At 41.7% G+C, this 19,885-nt stretch overlaps 1 protein-coding gene across 1 annotated transcript in view; it reads left to right on the top strand.

Annotated features, from left to right (window-relative positions):
* The window catches only part of BTAF1 (B-TFIID TATA-box binding protein associated factor 1), a 96,178-nt gene extending 76,553 nt beyond the window's left edge, over positions 1 to 19,625 (top strand). The window contains exons 26-38 of the mRNA XM_014607826.3: positions 936 to 1,088; positions 3,525 to 3,646; positions 3,749 to 3,916; positions 4,112 to 4,189; positions 4,272 to 4,401; positions 5,341 to 5,482; positions 5,652 to 5,782; positions 7,967 to 8,092; positions 11,009 to 11,161; positions 12,453 to 12,664; positions 13,970 to 14,129; positions 17,455 to 17,625; positions 17,964 to 19,625. Of these exons, the coding sequence (XP_014463312.1) occupies positions 936 to 1,088; positions 3,525 to 3,646; positions 3,749 to 3,916; positions 4,112 to 4,189; positions 4,272 to 4,401; positions 5,341 to 5,482; positions 5,652 to 5,782; positions 7,967 to 8,092; positions 11,009 to 11,161; positions 12,453 to 12,664; positions 13,970 to 14,129; positions 17,455 to 17,625; positions 17,964 to 18,110 (1,893 nt within the window). The 3' untranslated portion in view covers positions 18,111 to 19,625. The remainder of the gene's footprint in view (positions 1 to 935; positions 1,089 to 3,524; positions 3,647 to 3,748; positions 3,917 to 4,111; positions 4,190 to 4,271; positions 4,402 to 5,340; positions 5,483 to 5,651; positions 5,783 to 7,966; positions 8,093 to 11,008; positions 11,162 to 12,452; positions 12,665 to 13,969; positions 14,130 to 17,454; positions 17,626 to 17,963) is intronic.
* The last annotated feature ends 260 nt before the right edge of the window (positions 19,626 to 19,885 follow it).

The raw sequence follows: 19,885 nt of genomic DNA, 5'->3' as shown, positions 1-19,885 counted from the left end.
GGAGAGACCAATTGCAAGAGCTAGACAAAAGGGTTGTGACTTAGTTGCCAAAAGCAGTATCAGGGACAAAGAAGCACTTCTGTGCTTGTCACTTCTGACCCTATTAGATGAGTTTTGCTATTTTGAGGAGGATGGACACACAGAGTTCTGATATGTGATAACTCAGTTAATTGAAGTGTGCTGTTGTGAGAACATATCTGTAGAAAGTTGCCACAATGAGCCAGACGGCATGGTTTGCTGAAAAAATTAATAGGAGACATGATCAAGGCTAACCCAAAACTGACTATTGGAAGCCTTGAAAATGATGAGAGCCAGTCTGTGTGGGCTTCTGATACCACAAAAGACAGCGAAAGAGATGGGTTATTCTGCAGTCAATTAGCATTGTTTACATTAAGTTGTATAGAAAGTGCATAGCTTTTTCTCAGTAGTGAGGCTATGCACTTAAGTGGAGCTCGCTATAGTTGCAATTTACCCATGACAAGATAAGTTGAAGTAAATGCCAAAGTGTCTTTCAGCTAGTTGGTGAAGCTACCTGCCTTAAGTAAAGGCAAAAGAGCCCAGTTTCTACACAGCTTTACAGGCAGGACTAAATTGTTTTGTTTTTTGGGGGTGGAAGTGGGGAAGGTATTGTGTATACAGATTTATATTGCAATTTTTTCCTTTGGTAAATATTGAGTGGGCAGCTTGTTTTGTTTTTTGTTTTAACATCCTACAGCTTTGGATGAGCTAATTGATAAGAAATCAAGCAAGATGGTATTTTGCTAAGAGTGATATGGAAGACTTTTGGGATATAAATTGAAAAAAACTTTGCAAATCTATGCCATATGTTAAAACTGTTCTGGGGAAATGTAAAACTGTCACATCTTACTCATTTTCTATGTAAAAGAATGACTACTTGTAGTACAAAGTTCAAGTATTTTTTATTATTATTTCAGGCTGGCATTCCAGATCCCCCAGATATGTCTGAAGAATTAATCCGAGTGAAAGCCAAAGAACGACACTTTCTGGAACAATTATTGGATGGTAAAAAACTGGAAAATTATAAAATTCCAGTCCCCATCAAAGCAGAGCTCAGAAAATATCAGCAGGTAACAACTTCTGCTTTAATTTTAAAGAACAAATTCTGAGGTCTGAACTTAAGTAAGAAAACATACTGACTGCCCACCTGTAAAACAGTCAGCTTATATATAGGGCCTGCTCTGCCTATGCCAGTGATTCTCAACTTTTTTAGAACTGCGGCACACCTTTAGTTTACACATAGTTTTTGACTGCAGGAAAATAACTTCTGTTATTTGACTACAGAAAGAACTCAAAAAAGGCCACAAGTTAGGATTGTTATTAACACTGTGGATTCATTTTTGAAATCTCTGGGTTGATCTTGTCAGTTATGTTTTCACACCTAACAGTGCCAAAGCATCCTGATTCAAAATCGGTGGTCAGTACCTACTGACTGCTTCCACATCTCCTGCAACCCAAGAAATGGCAACAGAAATAAAAAAAAGTTGTGGACCATCTGAGGCTGTCTAAAAGGTAGCAGCAGGGGGACAAAAGCAGGTCTCCCTCACTCCATACAAAGGCAGGTTTTTCAAATAGCTGCCATACCATGTGTAGGCTAATAAATGGGTTATTAAAAGACCAGAGTTCCTCTGCATATCTTCAGATGCTGCAAATCCCTAAGCAAAGGACATTGCAATCCATACATCTTCTGACCCTCTTCTGCCCTCCAAGAAGTCTCACTTTTTTTTTTTCTTGGGAGAAGGGAAAACATTGTGTTTCTTCAGTAAGGAGATGATTTATAAAGGAAACCTCTCAGTTAAAACCATCTTGACAACAAAGGGTGCAGAAAAAAGTGACAATTTTCACCTGATCTGGTCACAGTAAGTGGTTTATAGCTGTGACCAAACACAAGTGCACAACTGCAGGCATCTTCAGAAATGACTGATCTGATGAAAATCTGACCCCTCATTGCATGAGAGGTCAGATTTAAGATGTTTCACACGAAAGCATCTTCTGTTACTTCTGCCTGCCTGCCAGCCTGTCAGTTTTCAGAATGGGAGGGGGAAAGGGAGCCAGAGGGAGCTTGGGTTTTTTTTCAGCCCCTACTGGAGTATGGGACAAGTGTATTGGAGTTGTGTGAAATATCTACAGCTTTACCCCTCAGCTGCTGGATGGAGCTTGTGATGAAAGTAACAGGACTGGAGTAGGAAGCTAGAATCTGCATTAGTGGTGCCATACAGTAGTATGCAGTTAAGGCTGAATTTTAACTTTCATTCATTGGGGATTCAGAAATAGGATTTAAGGAGAAATTAAAAAAAAATTTCCTAGTGTTTGTGGATCTCGATCATAGTTTTTCAGTTCTTGGAGCAGACAATATTGAATTCCCATGCAGATACAGAAGTGAGCCCTTGGATTAAAGGAGTCTCAGAAAGGAAAATTATCAGGGTATACATTCTCTAGTTGTCTTCTCTGTTGTTAATGTGTGAAGTACTGCTGCTTGGCCAGTAAAGGGCTGCAAAAATGCTTTTTTTCTGCAACTGCTTGGGCGCATATAGACATACAAATGCTCTGGGGTGGGTTTACTCTACAGTAGACATATGTGCAGGCAAGTGTGAGCATGGCAGCAGTCTGCTACCAGCCTTGCACCAGCCCCCTGCAGCAGCCAGGGAGAGCTCAAAGTGGATCCCCCTAAGTGCTGCTCAGGCTGGCAGGGAGCACAGGCCAAAAGACAACTGTCTCCTGGGTGGGGCTGACACACTGCTTCCCTGCCCCTGGGAGCTGCCTGCTGCTAGGGTGGGCTCTGCCACCAGAGCCCAGGCAGGGACAATGTCTCCCTGCCCAGGCAGCAGGGAGCTCCCAGACCCTATTCTGCAATCACAGAGCTGGGGATGGGAGATTCTTATTTGTGGAGCTAGGGCTGAGAGATAAGAATCTCCCAGCACCCGCTCCCCAATTGTAGTTGTGGAGTGGGGGCAGGGGCACATGTCCCTGCCTGGGCTTTGGAACCTGCTTTAGCAGCAGTCAGTTTCCAGGTGCAGGGAACAATCACTCACCTCCTGCTGCCTAGTTGATTGGGAACACATTTGTTCCCGGTCAGCTGTCTACACATGCACAATGATGCAGTAAGTAATTGGGAGTAAGTTTGCTACTTGTATTTACTGGTAGCAAATTTCCTCACAGTTAGAGCAACTAATTGCGCAGTAAGTGTCTGTATGTGTAGATGGTGACATTGCGCAGTAATCTGCTCATCTCAAGTAAAGCGTTTCATGCAGACACATCCCTTGTGTTTGAAAAGGTTTCCTTAATGACTGCATTCCTACTGTCATCTCCCCTCCCCTCAGTCTACTCCCATAGCTGTGGAAAGGATGGACGAGAGAGAGAGAGAGAATTATGGAAAGTCTTTTGTTTTGGTTTTGTAATTTTTAGAGAACAGGATGGGGCCTAGCTCACTTAAACTGTATGTTTTAAAAAAATATGATTGCTTTGACTTTTTGCCCTGTTTTGACACCTTTTTTCTTATTTCAAAGGACGGTGTGAATTGGTTGGCATTTCTCAATAAGTACAAACTTCATGGAATTCTTTGTGATGATATGGGTTTAGGGAAAACTTTGCAGTCCATTTGCATTCTTGCTGGAGATCATTGCCTCAGGTAAGATTTTTTTTTTTAAAGAAATACTGTTCTGTGGACTAATACAGATTTTTAATGTACTTTTACAGAAAAGTAATACGCTTGTGCTTTAATACCCTGAAGGGCTCAAGAATATGCAAGAACTAAACTAGTAGACAGTGTTCCTCTTCCATCCTTGGTGGTATGTCCCCCAACACTTACAGGTCACTGGGTGGATGAAGTCGGAAAATTTTGCTCCAGAGAATATCTCAATCCTTTGCACTACACTGGACCTCCCACAGAAAGAGCAAGGTAATCACAAAAGGGAAGTATTTTATGGGTAGTCTCTTTGATTATACAAAGAATTTTGAAATTCATCTTGCTGCTAAAACAAATAATTTAGCTACTGTGAGGACAGGACATTCTAAAATGTCTTATTTTATGGATAACAGTGAAGATGCATTTACTTACACTTTTCCTGCACACTATTTCTCTTCATGTCTTAAGGTTGCAACACCAGGTGAAAAGACATAATCTCATAGTGGCATCATATGATGTTGTACGAAATGATATTGATTTCTTCAGGTAAAGACTTGTATTTTTTTTCTTGCTTTTGATTTAAAAGTAAGTAAATATCTCTACTTAAGACTTCCTTTTTATTTCCTAGAAATATTAAGTTTAACTACTGTATTCTTGATGAAGGCCATGTAATAAAAAATGGAAAAACAAAATTGTCAAAAGCAGTAAAGCAGTTAACAGCCAATTACAGGATAATTCTTTCTGGGACACCAATTCAGGTAATTATTGCCCTATTTTTGAGGTGCTGGGGGTAGAAGAAAAAGATGCAAAGGAAGATTATTTTGCAGTCATTTTGGGTGTTTTTACTTCTTGCTCCGAGAGCTGTTCCAGTTAAAGCGCCTGCAGTGTCGCATGTATTCAGTGCCCTGCTTTTCAAAACGGTAGCAGGGGTGCTTTAACTAAAGTTCATTCAATGAGCTTTAGTTAAAGCACCCCTGCCATCACATCACCATTTTGAAGTGTATGGACTCTGAATGTACGTGATGCAGAGGCTGCTGGAGTATGCTAATTAATTGAGTCTGCACACGTTGGAGCAGACATCCAGCACCTGTATAGGTGCCCTTTGGTATGCTTATGCCCTGCTCAGTATATAGCTACTTGTTTCATTGCCCCTCTACACAGTCTAAGCCAGATCTCTGATGGGAGAGCAGAGAAGAGACCTGGGATGAGGGGAGGACTTAGACTATTTTTCTTAAATTGTTTGAGGGAAGGTGGATCCCCCAGTCATCTACCTTTACAGAATAAATAGAGAATTTCATTTCCAGGAACTCAGTGCACTTAACCCCAACACGCATTTCCTTAGAGATTGGATATCTTCCTAATATATAAGATATTTTTCATTTGGGACATTTGCCTCATACAAGGCTGAGGCCATGAGCAGCCCCTGATTTCTCTCTTTCTGCCACCGTCCTGCAGATATAAGCATTTGGTTTAATACAAAATATGCCAGTCACAATAAGGCAAGTAAATCTGTCACTGGAGCCTGCCCCTTTTTCTCCCTTTCCCACAGTTGCAGAAGCACCAAAAACTTGAAGGGTTATAAATGGTATTGAAAAAGTTTGAGTCACACTGCAGAAATCAAGGAAGTGTAATCCATAGTAATCTGGAACTGTGTATTATTTTGAAAATATTTTAACAAATGTTTCTCTTATATTCAGAACAACGTCTTAGAGTTGTGGTCATTGTTTGACTTCCTTATGCCAGGATTTTTGGGTACCGAACGCCAGTTTGCAGCTCGTTATGGCAAACCAATATTGGCAAGTAGAGATGCTCGGAGCTCCAGTCGCGAACAAGAGGCAGGTAAGAAATAAACTGTAATCTTTCTTATTGCCTATTTAAATTTCTATCGCTTTGGAAAATATCACAGTATATGGGTATCAGTAATGTCAGTTTTACTGTTTGTGACATTTGAACTAATCTCATAATTTGTGTTCTTTCCAAATTTGCTTCCTGTTTCTGTTAAAACTAGGAGTTCTTGCAATGGAAGCACTACACCGTCAAGTTCTTCCATTTCTGTTGAGGAGAATGAAAGAAGATGTGCTACAGGATCTTCCACCCAAAATAATTCAGGATTATTACTGTACTCTTAGTCCTTTACAGGTAAGCATAAAAAGAGAGGACTTAGACACTCATTAGTACTAGAGATATGAAAGGTTAAACAATTAATCATTTAACCGATTAAGGCCAGGTTACGGGTTATTGTTTAGCTTGGGACAGGTGCAGTCTGGCAGAGAAGGGGGGAAAGGGAAGCTGCTTGGTGCCGCAGTGGGAACTAGAAGGTGGCAAAGGAGTGGGGAGGGGGACTCTATTACCCATAGCCTAAGACCGGGGTAGGCAACCCCCAACACTCATGCCAGAGCATGATACGTAAAGGCAATTTTCTTGGCATGTATGCATCAAGGAAGGGGCTGGGGCTTTGCTGCCATGACAAGGATTGAGCCCCTTGCAGCTTACCTGCCATCTGCTGTTTTTGGCACAATGCCTTGTTACCCTTTGATTGGACTTCGTTGTTAGGAGTGAGATTAATTGGTCAACGAGTCCATTTCAGTCGCAACTCAAAAGCTTTAATAGGATACGCTATAGTAAAGACTTATTGGTACTAATAAAGGCAATGCTTATGCAGCCTTGGATTCAGGAAGAACAGGTCTGCTAGCTAGGCCTCATTTCCTGGGGACTCTTGCTGAGTCTTTTTTGTTTCATTTTTTCTGCTGAGCTTTGGGAAAGGTCCAATGTGTTTCTTACCCCCAAGTCCAATATTATTTATAGGTGGTTGATTTTGACATGCTAATATTTGACCTCTGATTGGTTTTATTTAAATTTCTCCATTTCACTGGAACTTTTCCAACTGGATGGAACCAGATTTTAATGACCTGGGGAAGAGGTCAAGGGATCAACTTGGATAAGGTTCTTTATTTTTAGGTGTCTGACCCCAGTCTGTTAATCATCTGGTAATCTTTACTTTAATCAAAATCATGCTGATCAATTGAAATGTATATTTTTGAGATGGCAGAAGGACAGATTTCTTATCTTCTTTATGACTTTCCATTTGGCCTTTGGTCATTTATTTACTAACTGTGGCCTGACAAAGCTACTTTGCTCTTTCTATCCTAAGGGGCTGCCTTTGTATATATAATTATTTGAACATGTTAGCAAAAAAACGTTTATTATAGCAAAATAACTATTAGTACATTAGGTCACTTTAGTTATTAATGGTTTTAGGATGCAATTGTAATACAGAGTATCTAAGATACAGGCCAGGTCAGGCAAAGTCTGGCTCATGGGTGGGATCGGGCCCACGGCTAACTCCATATCCCAACAGCTGCTGCCTGTGTCACTGCAGCCAGCTTCCGTGGGGACCCCAGGAGCAGTGGGGCCATGACAATATAGGACCAGAGTTTCCATGCAGATGGTCCCTGACGCATGGTTGAGCAGGAAGCTGCTCAGGAGCCGGGCCTGGGATCTTGCGGCTATTAAAGCGCGAGCCGGAGTTGGGACAGAGCTGCAATCTGCTGCCTGCACACCCTGGACGGGAAGGGGGCCCAGCTCTAGATCACTCTGTCACCACTATGGAATCCCGGTCCTGGCCCCGAAGCAGCTTTCTCCCCAGCCACGTGCCCTGCCAACACTGCTTGGGCCAGTCTCCAAGAAAATCCTGGCCCCTGTGCTGTCACAGGTCTGCTGCTCCTGGGGTCCGTGGAAGCTGGTCGCAGCAACGCAGACAGGGGCTGCTGACCAGATTTACCATTTTGCCCACCCCAGTGTAGGCTGCTGTGTTATCAGTTAACTATTTAATGGATATAATTAGAGGAGGTTAAACAAATAATTTATTTGGTTCCTGTTCTGTACATTCATGGCTGGAAAGAGACTTGTTTACAACTCCATCTTCCTAAGACTAATTCAGAATCAATCTTGCTGTACTTGAGTGCTCAGATTTAGAAAAACTTTAAGCCTTAAAATTAAATTCATTTGGAGTGTTTCTGGCTTCACTGTGAGAGTAGTTGTACAAGCTAATTTCCTTGGCTCAAATTCCCTTTTTTCTGCCATGGGAGATATAGACAATATACATGAATTTGCAAATTAATTGAAAGTTACTTTTTCAAACAATGTAAAATAACTTGCTATTGATGCCACTGTGTATCCCATAAGGTAATTGTTTTCTTTTCCATTTGTTGCATCATTAGACAGTTTAGAATTAAATGCCAATAAATTGCCCATTCATTATTTGAGTATGCATATGTATTTTAGTTGTATTTATAGCCACTTCTTTCATCTGGGGGCTTGCAGGTTCAGCTTTATGAAGATTTTGCCAAGTCTCGTGCCAAATGTGATATTGATGAAACTGTTTCATCAATTTCACTGACAGAAGAAACTGAAAAGCCAAAGCTTAAAGCTACAGGGCATGTGTTTCAGGTACTGATTTCTTTTGTAGTTTGTCCTGTCTTCTTAATAATATACTTCTAGTAAATTAAATTCCAGAATTCTTTTTACTGTTGAAAAGGGTAACTTTGTACACAAAATGTTAAGATGTAGTTAGATTTAGTTTACCCAAGTCTTGCAGCTACAGTTGTTTTAAATGAAGTAATTCTATAGCAGTGGATCACATTGTCTAGAAGATGTTGAAGAGCTAGAATGATTTAAATGAAATGTTGATGTCTTAACATTTGAGTGTGCAATTTCCAGTTTTTAATATTTTAACTGAGATTTCTTTTATATAGTCCATTGAATTAGCCTGTATTTATCTATTACTACGTAAGATCCCAGATTTGAGCTTTATTCTAAACTGCAAATGGAGTATAAAAAATTCTCCTTTAAATTCATTCACTGCTTAAAAACCCCCCAAAAGTTGGAGGCAACATGAATTTTAGTCTTGTCAGAATTATTGTACTTGTAAAGGTCATAGGAAAAAGGTGAACAAAAGTGGATGCATCTGTGCTAGCCCACTTAAGCCCCTGGCAAGTTAATCACATCTTAAATAATAACCCAGTCACATTCAAGCAATTAATGGGACCATAAAACATGAAGCCAACCATAAAACTATTCCACAAAATGTGTAATGTAAAATGTGTAAATGTGGTTTCTATCGCACCTTAAACTGAGAACATGTGGCAGCATCCTTCACCATGAAGCCTAATGTTGGCAACATGGTAAGGTTTGGTTGACAACTTCCCTAGCCCTGAGACTGCATTTGGAGTTTCCAGCCAGCTCTGGTCTGGTCCTGGGACTGGGACCCACAATCAGCTGACTTGTTGTGGGTCCTGGGACTGTGACCAACAGTCTCCAGCTGACTGTCAGTGCCAGGACCATACTGGAGTCTCCCCCTGGCTTCGGGGCTGGAACCCACAATCAACTGAGATTGATAATTAACTGATTGTGGGTCCCAGACTTGGGACCACACCGGCTCACCAGGCAGCCAGCTTTTAACTTGTTGATACAGAGAGAACCAGAAATCATGATACCAGGTTCCACCTGCCCAGGCAAGTAATGGCTCAATTAGGATCTGATATGCAATTCCAGAATTGTGTGTCCTGTCATGCACCTGTGGCATGGAAGGAGCGTTGCTAATGTTGCATCAAGGAACAGGTCTCATCATGCCATTAATTGAACATGTGCCAGGGGCCTTAGCCAGTTTCAGTATAGAAGTTTACAACTCACTTCTCTTTACAACTAGAGTTTCAACGGACATTTATTTAATACTCCCATACATTCCTGTGAAAAATGGATAACAGAATAATATAGGACCATGTATAATGTTGCGCTTGAATAGAAAGGCAGCATTTTGCTGGTGGCAGTAGGGACAATTTTCCTCATGAAACAGCATCTGTGCAAGACTATACATCATAATTCTCTGAAGGATCTCTCATGGCTCTTTGGACACTGGCTTGTCCCATGATTACATGAAGGCCTGGTGAAGTAGACTTCATTGTGCTATCCCTGGAAGTGGAACCATGGGCTCATCTAGGATTTTGAAAAGAGGGGTGCAGATGGTGTGGTGCATCCTCATCGCATATAACACAACACATTTTTCTCCAGTTAAAGAGAAACTAAAAGATGTACATGTTAGTAAATGTATGTTAGTACATGTTAGCTAGGGGCTCAATACTGTATTATTCAGTTTAAGATCAAAGCAAAAAATATAAGTATTGGAAGGTGTACTAATTTGCAAGATTATGTAGTAAATTTAAAAAACAACAAACTAGGCAAAAATAGTCCAAAATACTGTTTTATTAGTCCTGTAATCATAGTTAAATGTACAACTCTTACTCCGCTTCACAAAACAAAAGATAAGCTTTTTGAGCATCCTTGACAGTGCATCCAACACTTCACTGTCAGTCATATGAGTTAATGTTCACTTGAGTTAATGTTAACACACTTGAATTAAGGTTTTTAGCTATAATTAAAAACAATCTGCAGGAATGTGAAATAAGAAAGAGATATCACCAAATACAGCTAACAGACAGCAACATTGCAGAAGAAAGGGTAACTTGATTAATAGAACATCAAAACCATTAAAAAGGAGAGGGTCATTAGCACCAGTGGAGTAAAGAGAGATTAGCAGAAATCAGATACATTTATAATGAGCCATTAAGTCAATAGACTCCCTCAGCAGTGTCTAAATAGAAATGCTGCTGGCTCTTTGGGGCAGTTGGTTTGAATGTTTGGGTGGAACAGGAATTAAAGGTCGGGGTGTGCAACTGCACCACCATACCCCTCCCTCCACCCCTCACCATCCCTGGATCTTTTATAATCCCAATAATCCAAGATCTCATCATAACAACCTTTTATTTATTTTTTTTAAATGTGTTATACAGACATCGCTCATAAATCTTTGGTGGACAATAAATCTTTTGTGGACAGACTTGTGAAATTTGGGCTAAATGAGCTCTGATGCTCAAGATGGATGGTTTTGTTCATTCTGGGCACATCTACATAAGAAGTTCACTGCAGTTGCTTAATTAGCTTCACAGTATGTCTTGGCATCTACACGTCTGTCTACACGACCACCTATTGGGCATCAGGAAACTAACAAACTTTGCAGTAGGCTAGTACTTGTAAATATGCAGCAGCGCATGTGTAGACACTAATGGGGCTGGCTGGGGCATGAGGGTGCTCCAGTGTTGGGCTAGCTAGCCCCCTGCCAGCTGGGGGTCCCAGGCGCACATAGTGCAGTTCCAGGTGCACATGTAAATGTGGCACCCAGGAGCAATACACTCCGGCCCAGTATGCACCAGAGTTTAACGCTGTATGTTAATATGCATGGGTAGATGCTCCCACTATTTGTTTGACTTAAATGCTGCTAATCCTTCCTCCTTAATTTACCTCTCAAAGGCACTGCAGTATTTGCGGAAACTGTGCAACCATCCAGCATTAGTGTTAACAACCCAGCATCCAGAATACAAGAGAATCACAGAGCAGCTTGCAGCTCTTAACACATCTCTTCGAGATATTCAGCATGCACCTAAACTGTCTGCTTTAAAACAAGTAGGTAAACTTCACCTATGTTCACACCTCAATTAATGATATTTTATGTGGTTTTGAGTGTGTTTTCTTTTGAAAAACATGCTTTTCATTTGAAATTTACTGTTTAAAAAAATGAGCAGGCCTGTGTCTATTTGTCAGTGTTCTAGTTTTACCTTCCCGTATTCCAGGTATTATCTTTCAGCTCCTGCTGTGCAAAACTTAAACACAAAGGAAGTTAAAGCCTATTGAAGTCAGTAAGTTATGTTGAATTGTGACAGGACTATGCATAGTTAGGTTTGCTGCCTCGTACATAATCAAACTGATGTCAAATAACACAGTACTAATAAACGGGGAAACTAGATAAGATTAATGGAAAAAAATAAGTTTATAGTAAGCAACGTTGTAATATGGTAAAAAGCTTTAGGCAGAACTATGACTTTTAAAACACTGTCCTTTTTTTAACATACATCTGCCATGTAAGTGAAGTATTTAAAACTATCCTGAATCTGCTTCCTTTGAAACAAGCAGCTATGACTCTCATTTCTCAAATTTTAATTGGAGAATTTCTGCTCATTTATTTATACATGTATATACATTTAGAAATACTTTTCCCTTTTTTTAGAAAACAATTACTGTATTCCTTCAGTGTTCGTAAATTGGTAGACAAGAGGATGAGAAATTTGAAGTATTGAAACTATAATTTCAGTACTAGGAATAGTTACTGCATTATTGAAAACTCATTAAGACTTTGATCCTGTAGTGTGAACTGCGTGGGCTCAGCAGTTTGCCAAGATGGATCATGATGTAGGACTTAAGAGCTTAGTCACTGTTTTGTCAAGTGCTCTGAGGCCTATGAAGTATGAAAATTGCTTTTTCTAGTCTTTTTATATTGCTGCCTCTAAATCATGCCAGAAAACCTTTTCTACTATTTATTATTAAATCAATTCTCAATATTATGCAAGAATACATACATAATTTTAAGCAAATTGTAAACCTTTTGGTAACTGTGTCATTGGTTCAGTAATATTTTGTGTGAATTACAATTAACTGTGGAGAAGAACCAAGTGAGAAGGTAAATATTTTTGTTGCCAAATTTTGCAAGTTGTTTATGGTTTGAAGGAATGCAGGAATGAAGGAAGCTGGAGAGAGAATCCTTGTTTGCAGCAGAATTTGAATAGTTAAGGCCCCCACAAGAACACTCTCATCTGGAATACATGTGTGTGTATAGTTTATATATTTGTTGGTAATGTAAATGTTTATACATTTATATGAGAGACTTGCTCTGTGGTAATTTTTTTAAATTTATTTTAAGCTTTTACTAGACTGTGGTTTAGGAAATGGTGGATCTTCAGAGAGTGGCACAGAAGCTGTTGTGGCCCAGCACAGAATACTTATCTTTTGTCAGCTCAAGAGCATGCTGGATATAGTAGAACATGACCTTCTCAAACCTCACTTACCCTCCGTTACATATTTGCGACTGGATGGCAGCATACCTGCTGGTCAGAGGCATTCCATTGTTTCACGGTAAGTTCTTCTTTTAAACACTGGAAAGGCAAACTAAAATAAATGCACTTTTTCTTGTTCCCTGGGAGCTCTTGTAGTTCCTAGATTTTTCTTATTTCCACATGTGGAAGTGAAACTGTTAGTTGTCATTAGATTTGCGTCAAATTGAATCTGTGATCGAACACTTAAATTTACTAGTGATACATGCTGCCTCACAAAATAAGCACCATATTTTTGGAAATAAATGCAAATATGTTTTAAAAACTTGAATGCAACGTGTCAACCCTCCCCACCCCTCCAGTTTTATAGTAGTCTGACTCAACTCTAATCCCTGTGTAGATTAGCATGCTTTCTGATATCAACCTATGCTGCTACTGTTTCTGGTGACCTTAGGCTCCTGAAAATAGCCCCTTTGTACCCATGGAGACAGCTGTGCCTACTAAAGAGAGGTTTCCCTACAGGCAGCAGTATGGATCTCCCTAAAAGTGCCACACACTGTGGATGAATTATTACAGGGGTTGGCAACCCGTGGCCTGAATCTGGCCCATGGTGGCATGGGGGTTCGGCATCATGCAGCTTGACCTGGCCTATTTTCCCTTTCTGCCTTATGCTGCCTTTTTGATTCTTTATGCAGTACACACCTCCCATAGCTCTCCCTTCTCCCCATAGGCATTACTTAACATTATCACCAGTTTTGGCCTTCCCTACTGCCGCAAGGGATGAGAATCAATGATATGGGGCAGAAGCTGTCCTAGGTAGCTTGAGTGCTGCAGAGGGTGGCTGTTGGAAGCTGGATCACAAAGGGTAGCTGATCCCTGAATTATTAAGTTCCAGTCAATGATCACTAAGTATACTGTCTAGGTAATGCATATCCTGTCTGTTCTGGACTTGCCTTCCTGGCTAACCACCATGCTTTGTGTACTTTTCTTAATTGGCCATCAATCACCCAACAGAATCCAAGTGCTAGGTGACATGTCCCATGTTATCCCATGATTTGACATATTAGCATTTTACTGTCATGGTAGTAGTATAGCAGAAGTTAAATCTTTAATTGTCTCATTTCTAAGAACCATATGCATTCAGGCACACTTTCGCCTTTACATCAACTAATTTTTAACATTGGGGTATTTTTATAAATGACTGCTTTCAGCACCAAATGTAAGAAAGCCTGATTGCCTTATTTTTTCTCTCTCTGCTATATTCTCAATCTCTATAAATTTAGTGTTTTTCGTACTTCATAGGAAAAATCTCTCTGAAGAAGCATTGAAAATACAACAATAAATGCTCTTATAAATCCTTGACCACCTTATATATTTTTACATACAGATTTAATAATGACCCATCCATAGATGTTCTTTTGCTTACCACTCATGTTGGTGGACTGGGACTTAACTTAACAGGAGCTGATACAGTAGTGTTTGTGGAACATGACTGGAACCCAATGAGAGATCTCCAAGCAATGGATCGAGCACATCGTATTGGGCAGGTAAAATACCAGTTTTTAATCTTCTGTGAATTTTATCACACTTGTCTCTTCTTCCATGCAATGCTCTCATTTCACTTGATGAATAAACTAGTATGAGTAGGAAGCATTAGGGTTAGATTTTGTACATGCTTTCTGGGTTTTTATTTTGCGCTGCATATTTATAAATATGGAGGGATATGGATTTGCTCAAATGGCTGCACTGAGAGAAGGAGCAGTGTATGTTAATAGTTATTGGCGGAGCTGAAAGGAAAACTATGAATTGTTTGGTGACCTCAGACCAAGTTTCTTAATTTCTCTGGTTTAGTTCTCCATTTGTAAAGCGACTTGCTACATCTCACAGAGCATATTGAGAATTAATTCATGCTTGTAAAGTTCTTTCAAGATTATCAGTTGAAAGGTTTTATGTAAATATTAGTTTTCATTATGTTTCCCATTGGTAGCTCAGACATAAGGAAGATTCATTTATTTTACCCAGGAAGCATATGCTTATCTTGGCAATGTATCCACTAGGCCTGTGCGAGGCAGCTGGTATTTGCTTCGGGTTAGGCTGTTTTGGGGGGCGGTGATTCGATTTAGATCACTGTCCTGAATCAATTTGGCTGAATCTGATTCAAAGATTTGGCAGCCACCGAATCTCCTAATTGAACAGGCCCCATCCCTTGCCTGCTCTCCAAGCCCTGTCAATGACTGCCGGGCCCCAGCATCCTGGCCCTTAAAAAACAAAACAAAGACAAACAAACCCCCCCCCCTCCCCAAAACATACTCACCAGCTGCTGCCAGGCAGGGGGCAGTCCCTGCTGCCCCATGCTGCATGGGAGGCTCTGCCATGAGCCCCCAGACGCCCCAACAGCCGCTGCAGCAGCTGGTGAGTGTGGGACTTGTTTTTTTGTTTTTGTTTAAGTGCCAGGACCCTGAGGCTGGACAGGGCAGCCATTAACAGGTCTGGGAGAGCAGGTAGGGGTCAGGGGTGCTCAGGGGGGTTGGGGCAGCAGGCAGGAGATGCAGCCTGACGGGGTCCCCCTATGGTCCTCTCCCCCCTTCTCCAGTCCCCCACCCCCAACATGGAGTCCAGGTCCATCTCCCTGTAGCGGTGAGCAGGGACTGCCTGAATCACCGAATCTCCTCCAAATCTTTTTCTGAATTGATTCAGAGGCTTTGGATCGATTCAGACCTTTTTATTGGTCTTCCGATTCGATTTGGAGATTTGGCCGCCAAATCAGGCCAAATTTCCTCCGAATTGAATCGCCAACCAGAGCTTTGCACAGCCCTAGTATCCACCACTCCTATTAGCTAAGGGAGGGGTGGGCAAAATGCGGCCTGCAAGGCCATTCTGTCGGGCCCACGGGGCCCCTAAAAAATTTACAAAATTCAATATTTATCTGCCCTTGGTTCCTGTCAAAAATGATGGGAACCAAGGGCAGTAGGACCCAGGGGAAGACCAGCGGGCTCCCACAACAGCAGGGCCCACCTGGCCCCACCTGCCCAACCAGAAGCCCCATGAGGCATGGGGCTTCTGGCCTGGGATCACATGGCTGACCATCACTGGAACCGCAGGGAAGAGGGAAAGGGGGGGAGGGCAGGGAAGGAGCCCGGGGAAAAGCTGAGCGGGGGGGTGGGGGAGTGGCCCCTCGCCCGCCCCGTGCTGTAACCACTTGCAGCCTGCCTGGGGCTGCCTGTGCCTGTTCAAGACAGCCCCACGAGCTGCAATAAGGAGCACCGGCTATGGGGTGGGTGAGGGGCTCCTTCCCGGCACAGAGGAAAGTGGCCTCTCCACTTCCCTGTGGCCAGCACCCCAAGCTGCAGCTGCTCGCAGCCCATGCGGGGCTATCTAGAGCATACATAGATAGCCCCACGCGGGCTGCAAGTGGCTGCAGCATGGGGCACCAGCCACGGGGTGGGAAGGGGCCCCATTTCCTACCCCTGTTGCTCTCAGCACCATCTTGTAACCTGGCCCTGCTGCCAGCCTGGGCCCCACGCCAGCTCCAGGTTCACCTGTCAGGGCTGCACATGACAACAGTGGCTTGCTGCTCTGGGAAGTGTTTGCCACCGCTGCCTGTGGGCTACCCAGTGCGTGAGCTCCGGGCAGGCAGCAGCATCCAACACTGCCTGGCACGGCAAGCAGGTGTGTGTTTCCATGCGCAGCCCTGATGGGCGAGCCCGGAGCTGGCGTGGGGGCCTGGCTGGCAGCAGGGCCAGGTTACAAGCTACTGCTGAGCTCACTCGCCTCATGGCCAGCCCCCCACTGCAGCTGCTTTCAGCCCATGTGGGGCTGCCTGTGCCTGCTCCAGACAGTCCTGTGTGGGCTGCAAGTGCCTGCAGCAAGGAGCGCTGGCCAGGCAAAGGGCCACTTTTCCCCACACTCAGCACCTGCTCCTTCCCTGCCGGGGAGCAGGGGGTCAAGGCTGTGCGCTGCTCCCTGCCTGTACCATGGGGCTGGGGGGCACTGGGAGTGAGCAGGTACAGGAGCCAGCAGGAGCACAGGGCCTGCACCAGTGTCCTGGGGCAAGTGCTGGCGGGGCCCAGAGCAGGGTGGCAGAAGTGTGGGGTTCCAGCCAGCAGGCGCTCTGTGGACCCAGGCCAGCTCCCCCCTCTCCCTGCTGGTGCAGCCAGCCTGGCTCCACAGACCCCTGCCAGCCTGTGCCCCGCTTTGAGCCCCACTGTGCAGGCCCTGGGACATTGGTCCCAAGATGGTGACCAGGGGGCAGGGCACCTGTCAAGGGGTAGGGCTACCCATGTGGCCCTTGGCACCCTGCCAAAACTGGGTAAGCAGCCCTCCACATGAAATAATTGCCCACCCCTGAACTAAGGTCTGAAATACACTCTCTATGGAGGCATTGCTCAGCAGAGGGCCCTGATCAGCCAAGCATTTAAGCAAGTGCTTTGGCTGTTTGTGAAATAGAGGCACAAAGGCCTAATTCTGGGTGGTGCTAAGTATCCACAACACTTGTTAGCTTTAATGGAAATTGCGGTTATTCTGTTACAGCTCAGGATTTGGTAGGGTGGAAATACTGTTGCTGAACCAGGATACTGCCATTTCCATCAAGGGATTTGTATGCTGAAACCTGTCAAGTATGCCTGACCCACTAGCGTGTGAGTTGGAAGAACAAGACTAGGATTAGATTTCCCAGGGTCATTTTAGGTGGTTGAGAACATTGCCTCTGAGCAGGCTGATCCACTTCCCCCATATCCTTCCCTGACCTATTTTCCAAAAGCTGCCTCCTACCAAATCCTCCCTCCCTGTATCCCATGTGTGGTTTATAATTAAAATATTTTCATACAGTCTATACAAACAATCTTAAATTGTCTAATGGGTGATTTCTTTTAGAAACGTGTTGTTAATGTATATCGCCTTATAACAAGAGGAACTTTAGAAGAGAAAATTATGGGTCTGCAGAAGTTCAAAATGAATATTGCAAACACTGTGATTAGCCAAGAGAATGCTAGCCTACAAAGCATGGGAACGGATCAGCTTCTTGACCTATTCACTCTTGACAAGGTAAAGAATCAGTAACACAGTTACTTACCAAAAATAGGTAGTTGATACTTGAGCAGTGTCTTGAACCTTAAAATTACTGGTCAGATGAGCATCTGAAATGGATTAATGAACAGTAGGAAGTTTTCCAAGCAGCTGGAGAGTTCATCCTGTTGCCATGAGCCTTTGATGCAGAAATCATCAGTTTAGAGATCTGCCAGGGGAGCGGGGGGTGGGGAGTAATATGATGTGTAAAGAAAAATTAGGAATAAATAAATGAGATGAATGTCATACAGAACACGTTTGGGTTTGTAATTTAGTTTAAATGTGTCTCTTCTTTCTTTGCTTGCTTATGTCCTAAGGATGGGAAACCTGAAAAAGCAGACACTTCATCATCGTCTGGGAAGGCGTCCATGAAATCAGTTCTTGAAAATCTTGGAGAACTTTGGGATCAGGAACAGTATGACTCTGAATACAGTCTAGAAAATTTTATGCATTCACTGAAGTAACCATTATAGTTTCAATATAACTGCTGCTAGTTCACGTTTTCCTGCTGATATTCAGCAAATTTCAAAGCATATATAGTGAACCTTGAGCTCAATGTGTAAATAGGCATTGAAAAAAGAATCTTCAAATCACAGGTACTGAGTTGTGGCCTGTTTCACTGGGGGAGTTATTCGGTCTTAAATATTTGCACTGTATAAAACTTTAAATATCAGCATTTGTGAGGTGGTTTGAATTTTACATGCAAAGCAGAAGCAAATTCTTATTTGGAAGAGGAATAAAGTATAGCAGGTTTTACATATACTAACAAGTGTTACTTCTGTTTGAATAAGTCCACCATTGTCCCTTTCTGTATCTATAGTAGTTTTGTACAGATATGTTTCAGTAAGTACTTCAGGTTGTTCAGTGTATATTTTTTTCTTTTAAACACAACTTGCTTTTATGACGTATTAAAAATAAGATTTTTCAACTTTAACAAGTTATGATCTTTCATTTAGATCATTTTAGGATGTACATCACGTAATGGCAAAACTAGAAATATGGAAGAGTATTGGGGAACTAGATATATGTACCCACCTTTGTATATTAAATATAAATATATAATGCTGCTCAATCTTTTGACATCTTTGACCGCTTTGAGAGCAGTTGAATTCTACTTTTTAATGTAATGAACTATACTAAATACAGGTAATGGTCTGTTAAAGGCTATGTTTGCATCCTATTCAGAGGGTGTACTTTTTTAATTTATCTATAAGGCTAGAATATAGCCACATTCAGAGACATGTATTCAGTAGGTTTCAATCCTATATATTTTTTGTAACTAAAAGAGCAATTAGATATACAAGCAGAAGTTTTCCAGAAGTAGATTTTACACTGTTTAGGATTCTAAAATCTATGCTGAAAAGACTGTTTACCAAACTAGTTCATAAATTAGAAACTCCTAAAGAAACAGGAGAGGGGAAAATATTTTCTTTAGGAATATATACATACATATCTACATAGAAATACGTACACTCAAATTGAGGGAAAGGAGCATTTGAGCTGAAATCATGTATTGGAGATTCTAAGGGGTGTTTTAGTAGCTGGGAGTGAGGATACAGCAGCTGTATGCAAAACAGCTTTTTATACAAAGGGAGTCAATAGTAAAGGTGGTGTGTTTCTAGATGTGCATGTATGTATCAGTATATGTACACAATTTTATAAATATATTAAATTATAGATAAACTTATGCAGGCTGTTTTGAATAGGATATATGTATAGATATCTAAGGTTTTAGCTTGCTGTGCACTTAAGCATCAGAGCTTGAAAAACCATCAGACCTCAGCTATGTAAAAAAAAAAAAAAAAAAAAAAAAAAAGTTTTAAAACAAATACAAAAATTCTCTTATCCTATAAATCAAGTCTGTTCTAAAGCATTTGGAAACTAATGAACATTTGTCACATTTCAGTAGAACTGCCATGTTGTAACATTAAATTAGCATTCCATGAAAATAATAATAAAAACAAACTGGGAATACGTTACTTTTGTATGTTGTATGTGCATGTTGGAGTATGTGACTGCAGAAATGAATGATTACTTAGATGTAATTGTTATTCACTATTAGGCTCTATAACCTAATAGTGCTTTTGGGGGAATTTGACTATTGGCATGTTAGTAATTAGGGCTGTGTGAAGCTTTGGTAGCCTATTCGATTCGGAGGAAATTCGGTCCGATTCAGTGACTGAATCTCCAAATTGAATTAGGAAACCAATTAAAAGCTCCGAATCGATTCGGAAAAAGA

The sequence above is a fragment of the Alligator mississippiensis genome, chromosome 6, assembly GCF_030867095.1.
Source record: "Alligator mississippiensis isolate rAllMis1 chromosome 6, rAllMis1, whole genome shotgun sequence".
NCBI lineage: Eukaryota > Metazoa > Chordata > Crocodylia > Alligatoridae > Alligator > Alligator mississippiensis.
The sequence above is the reverse complement of the archived record's forward strand: the minus strand, read 5'-3'. Positions and strand labels throughout refer to the sequence as shown.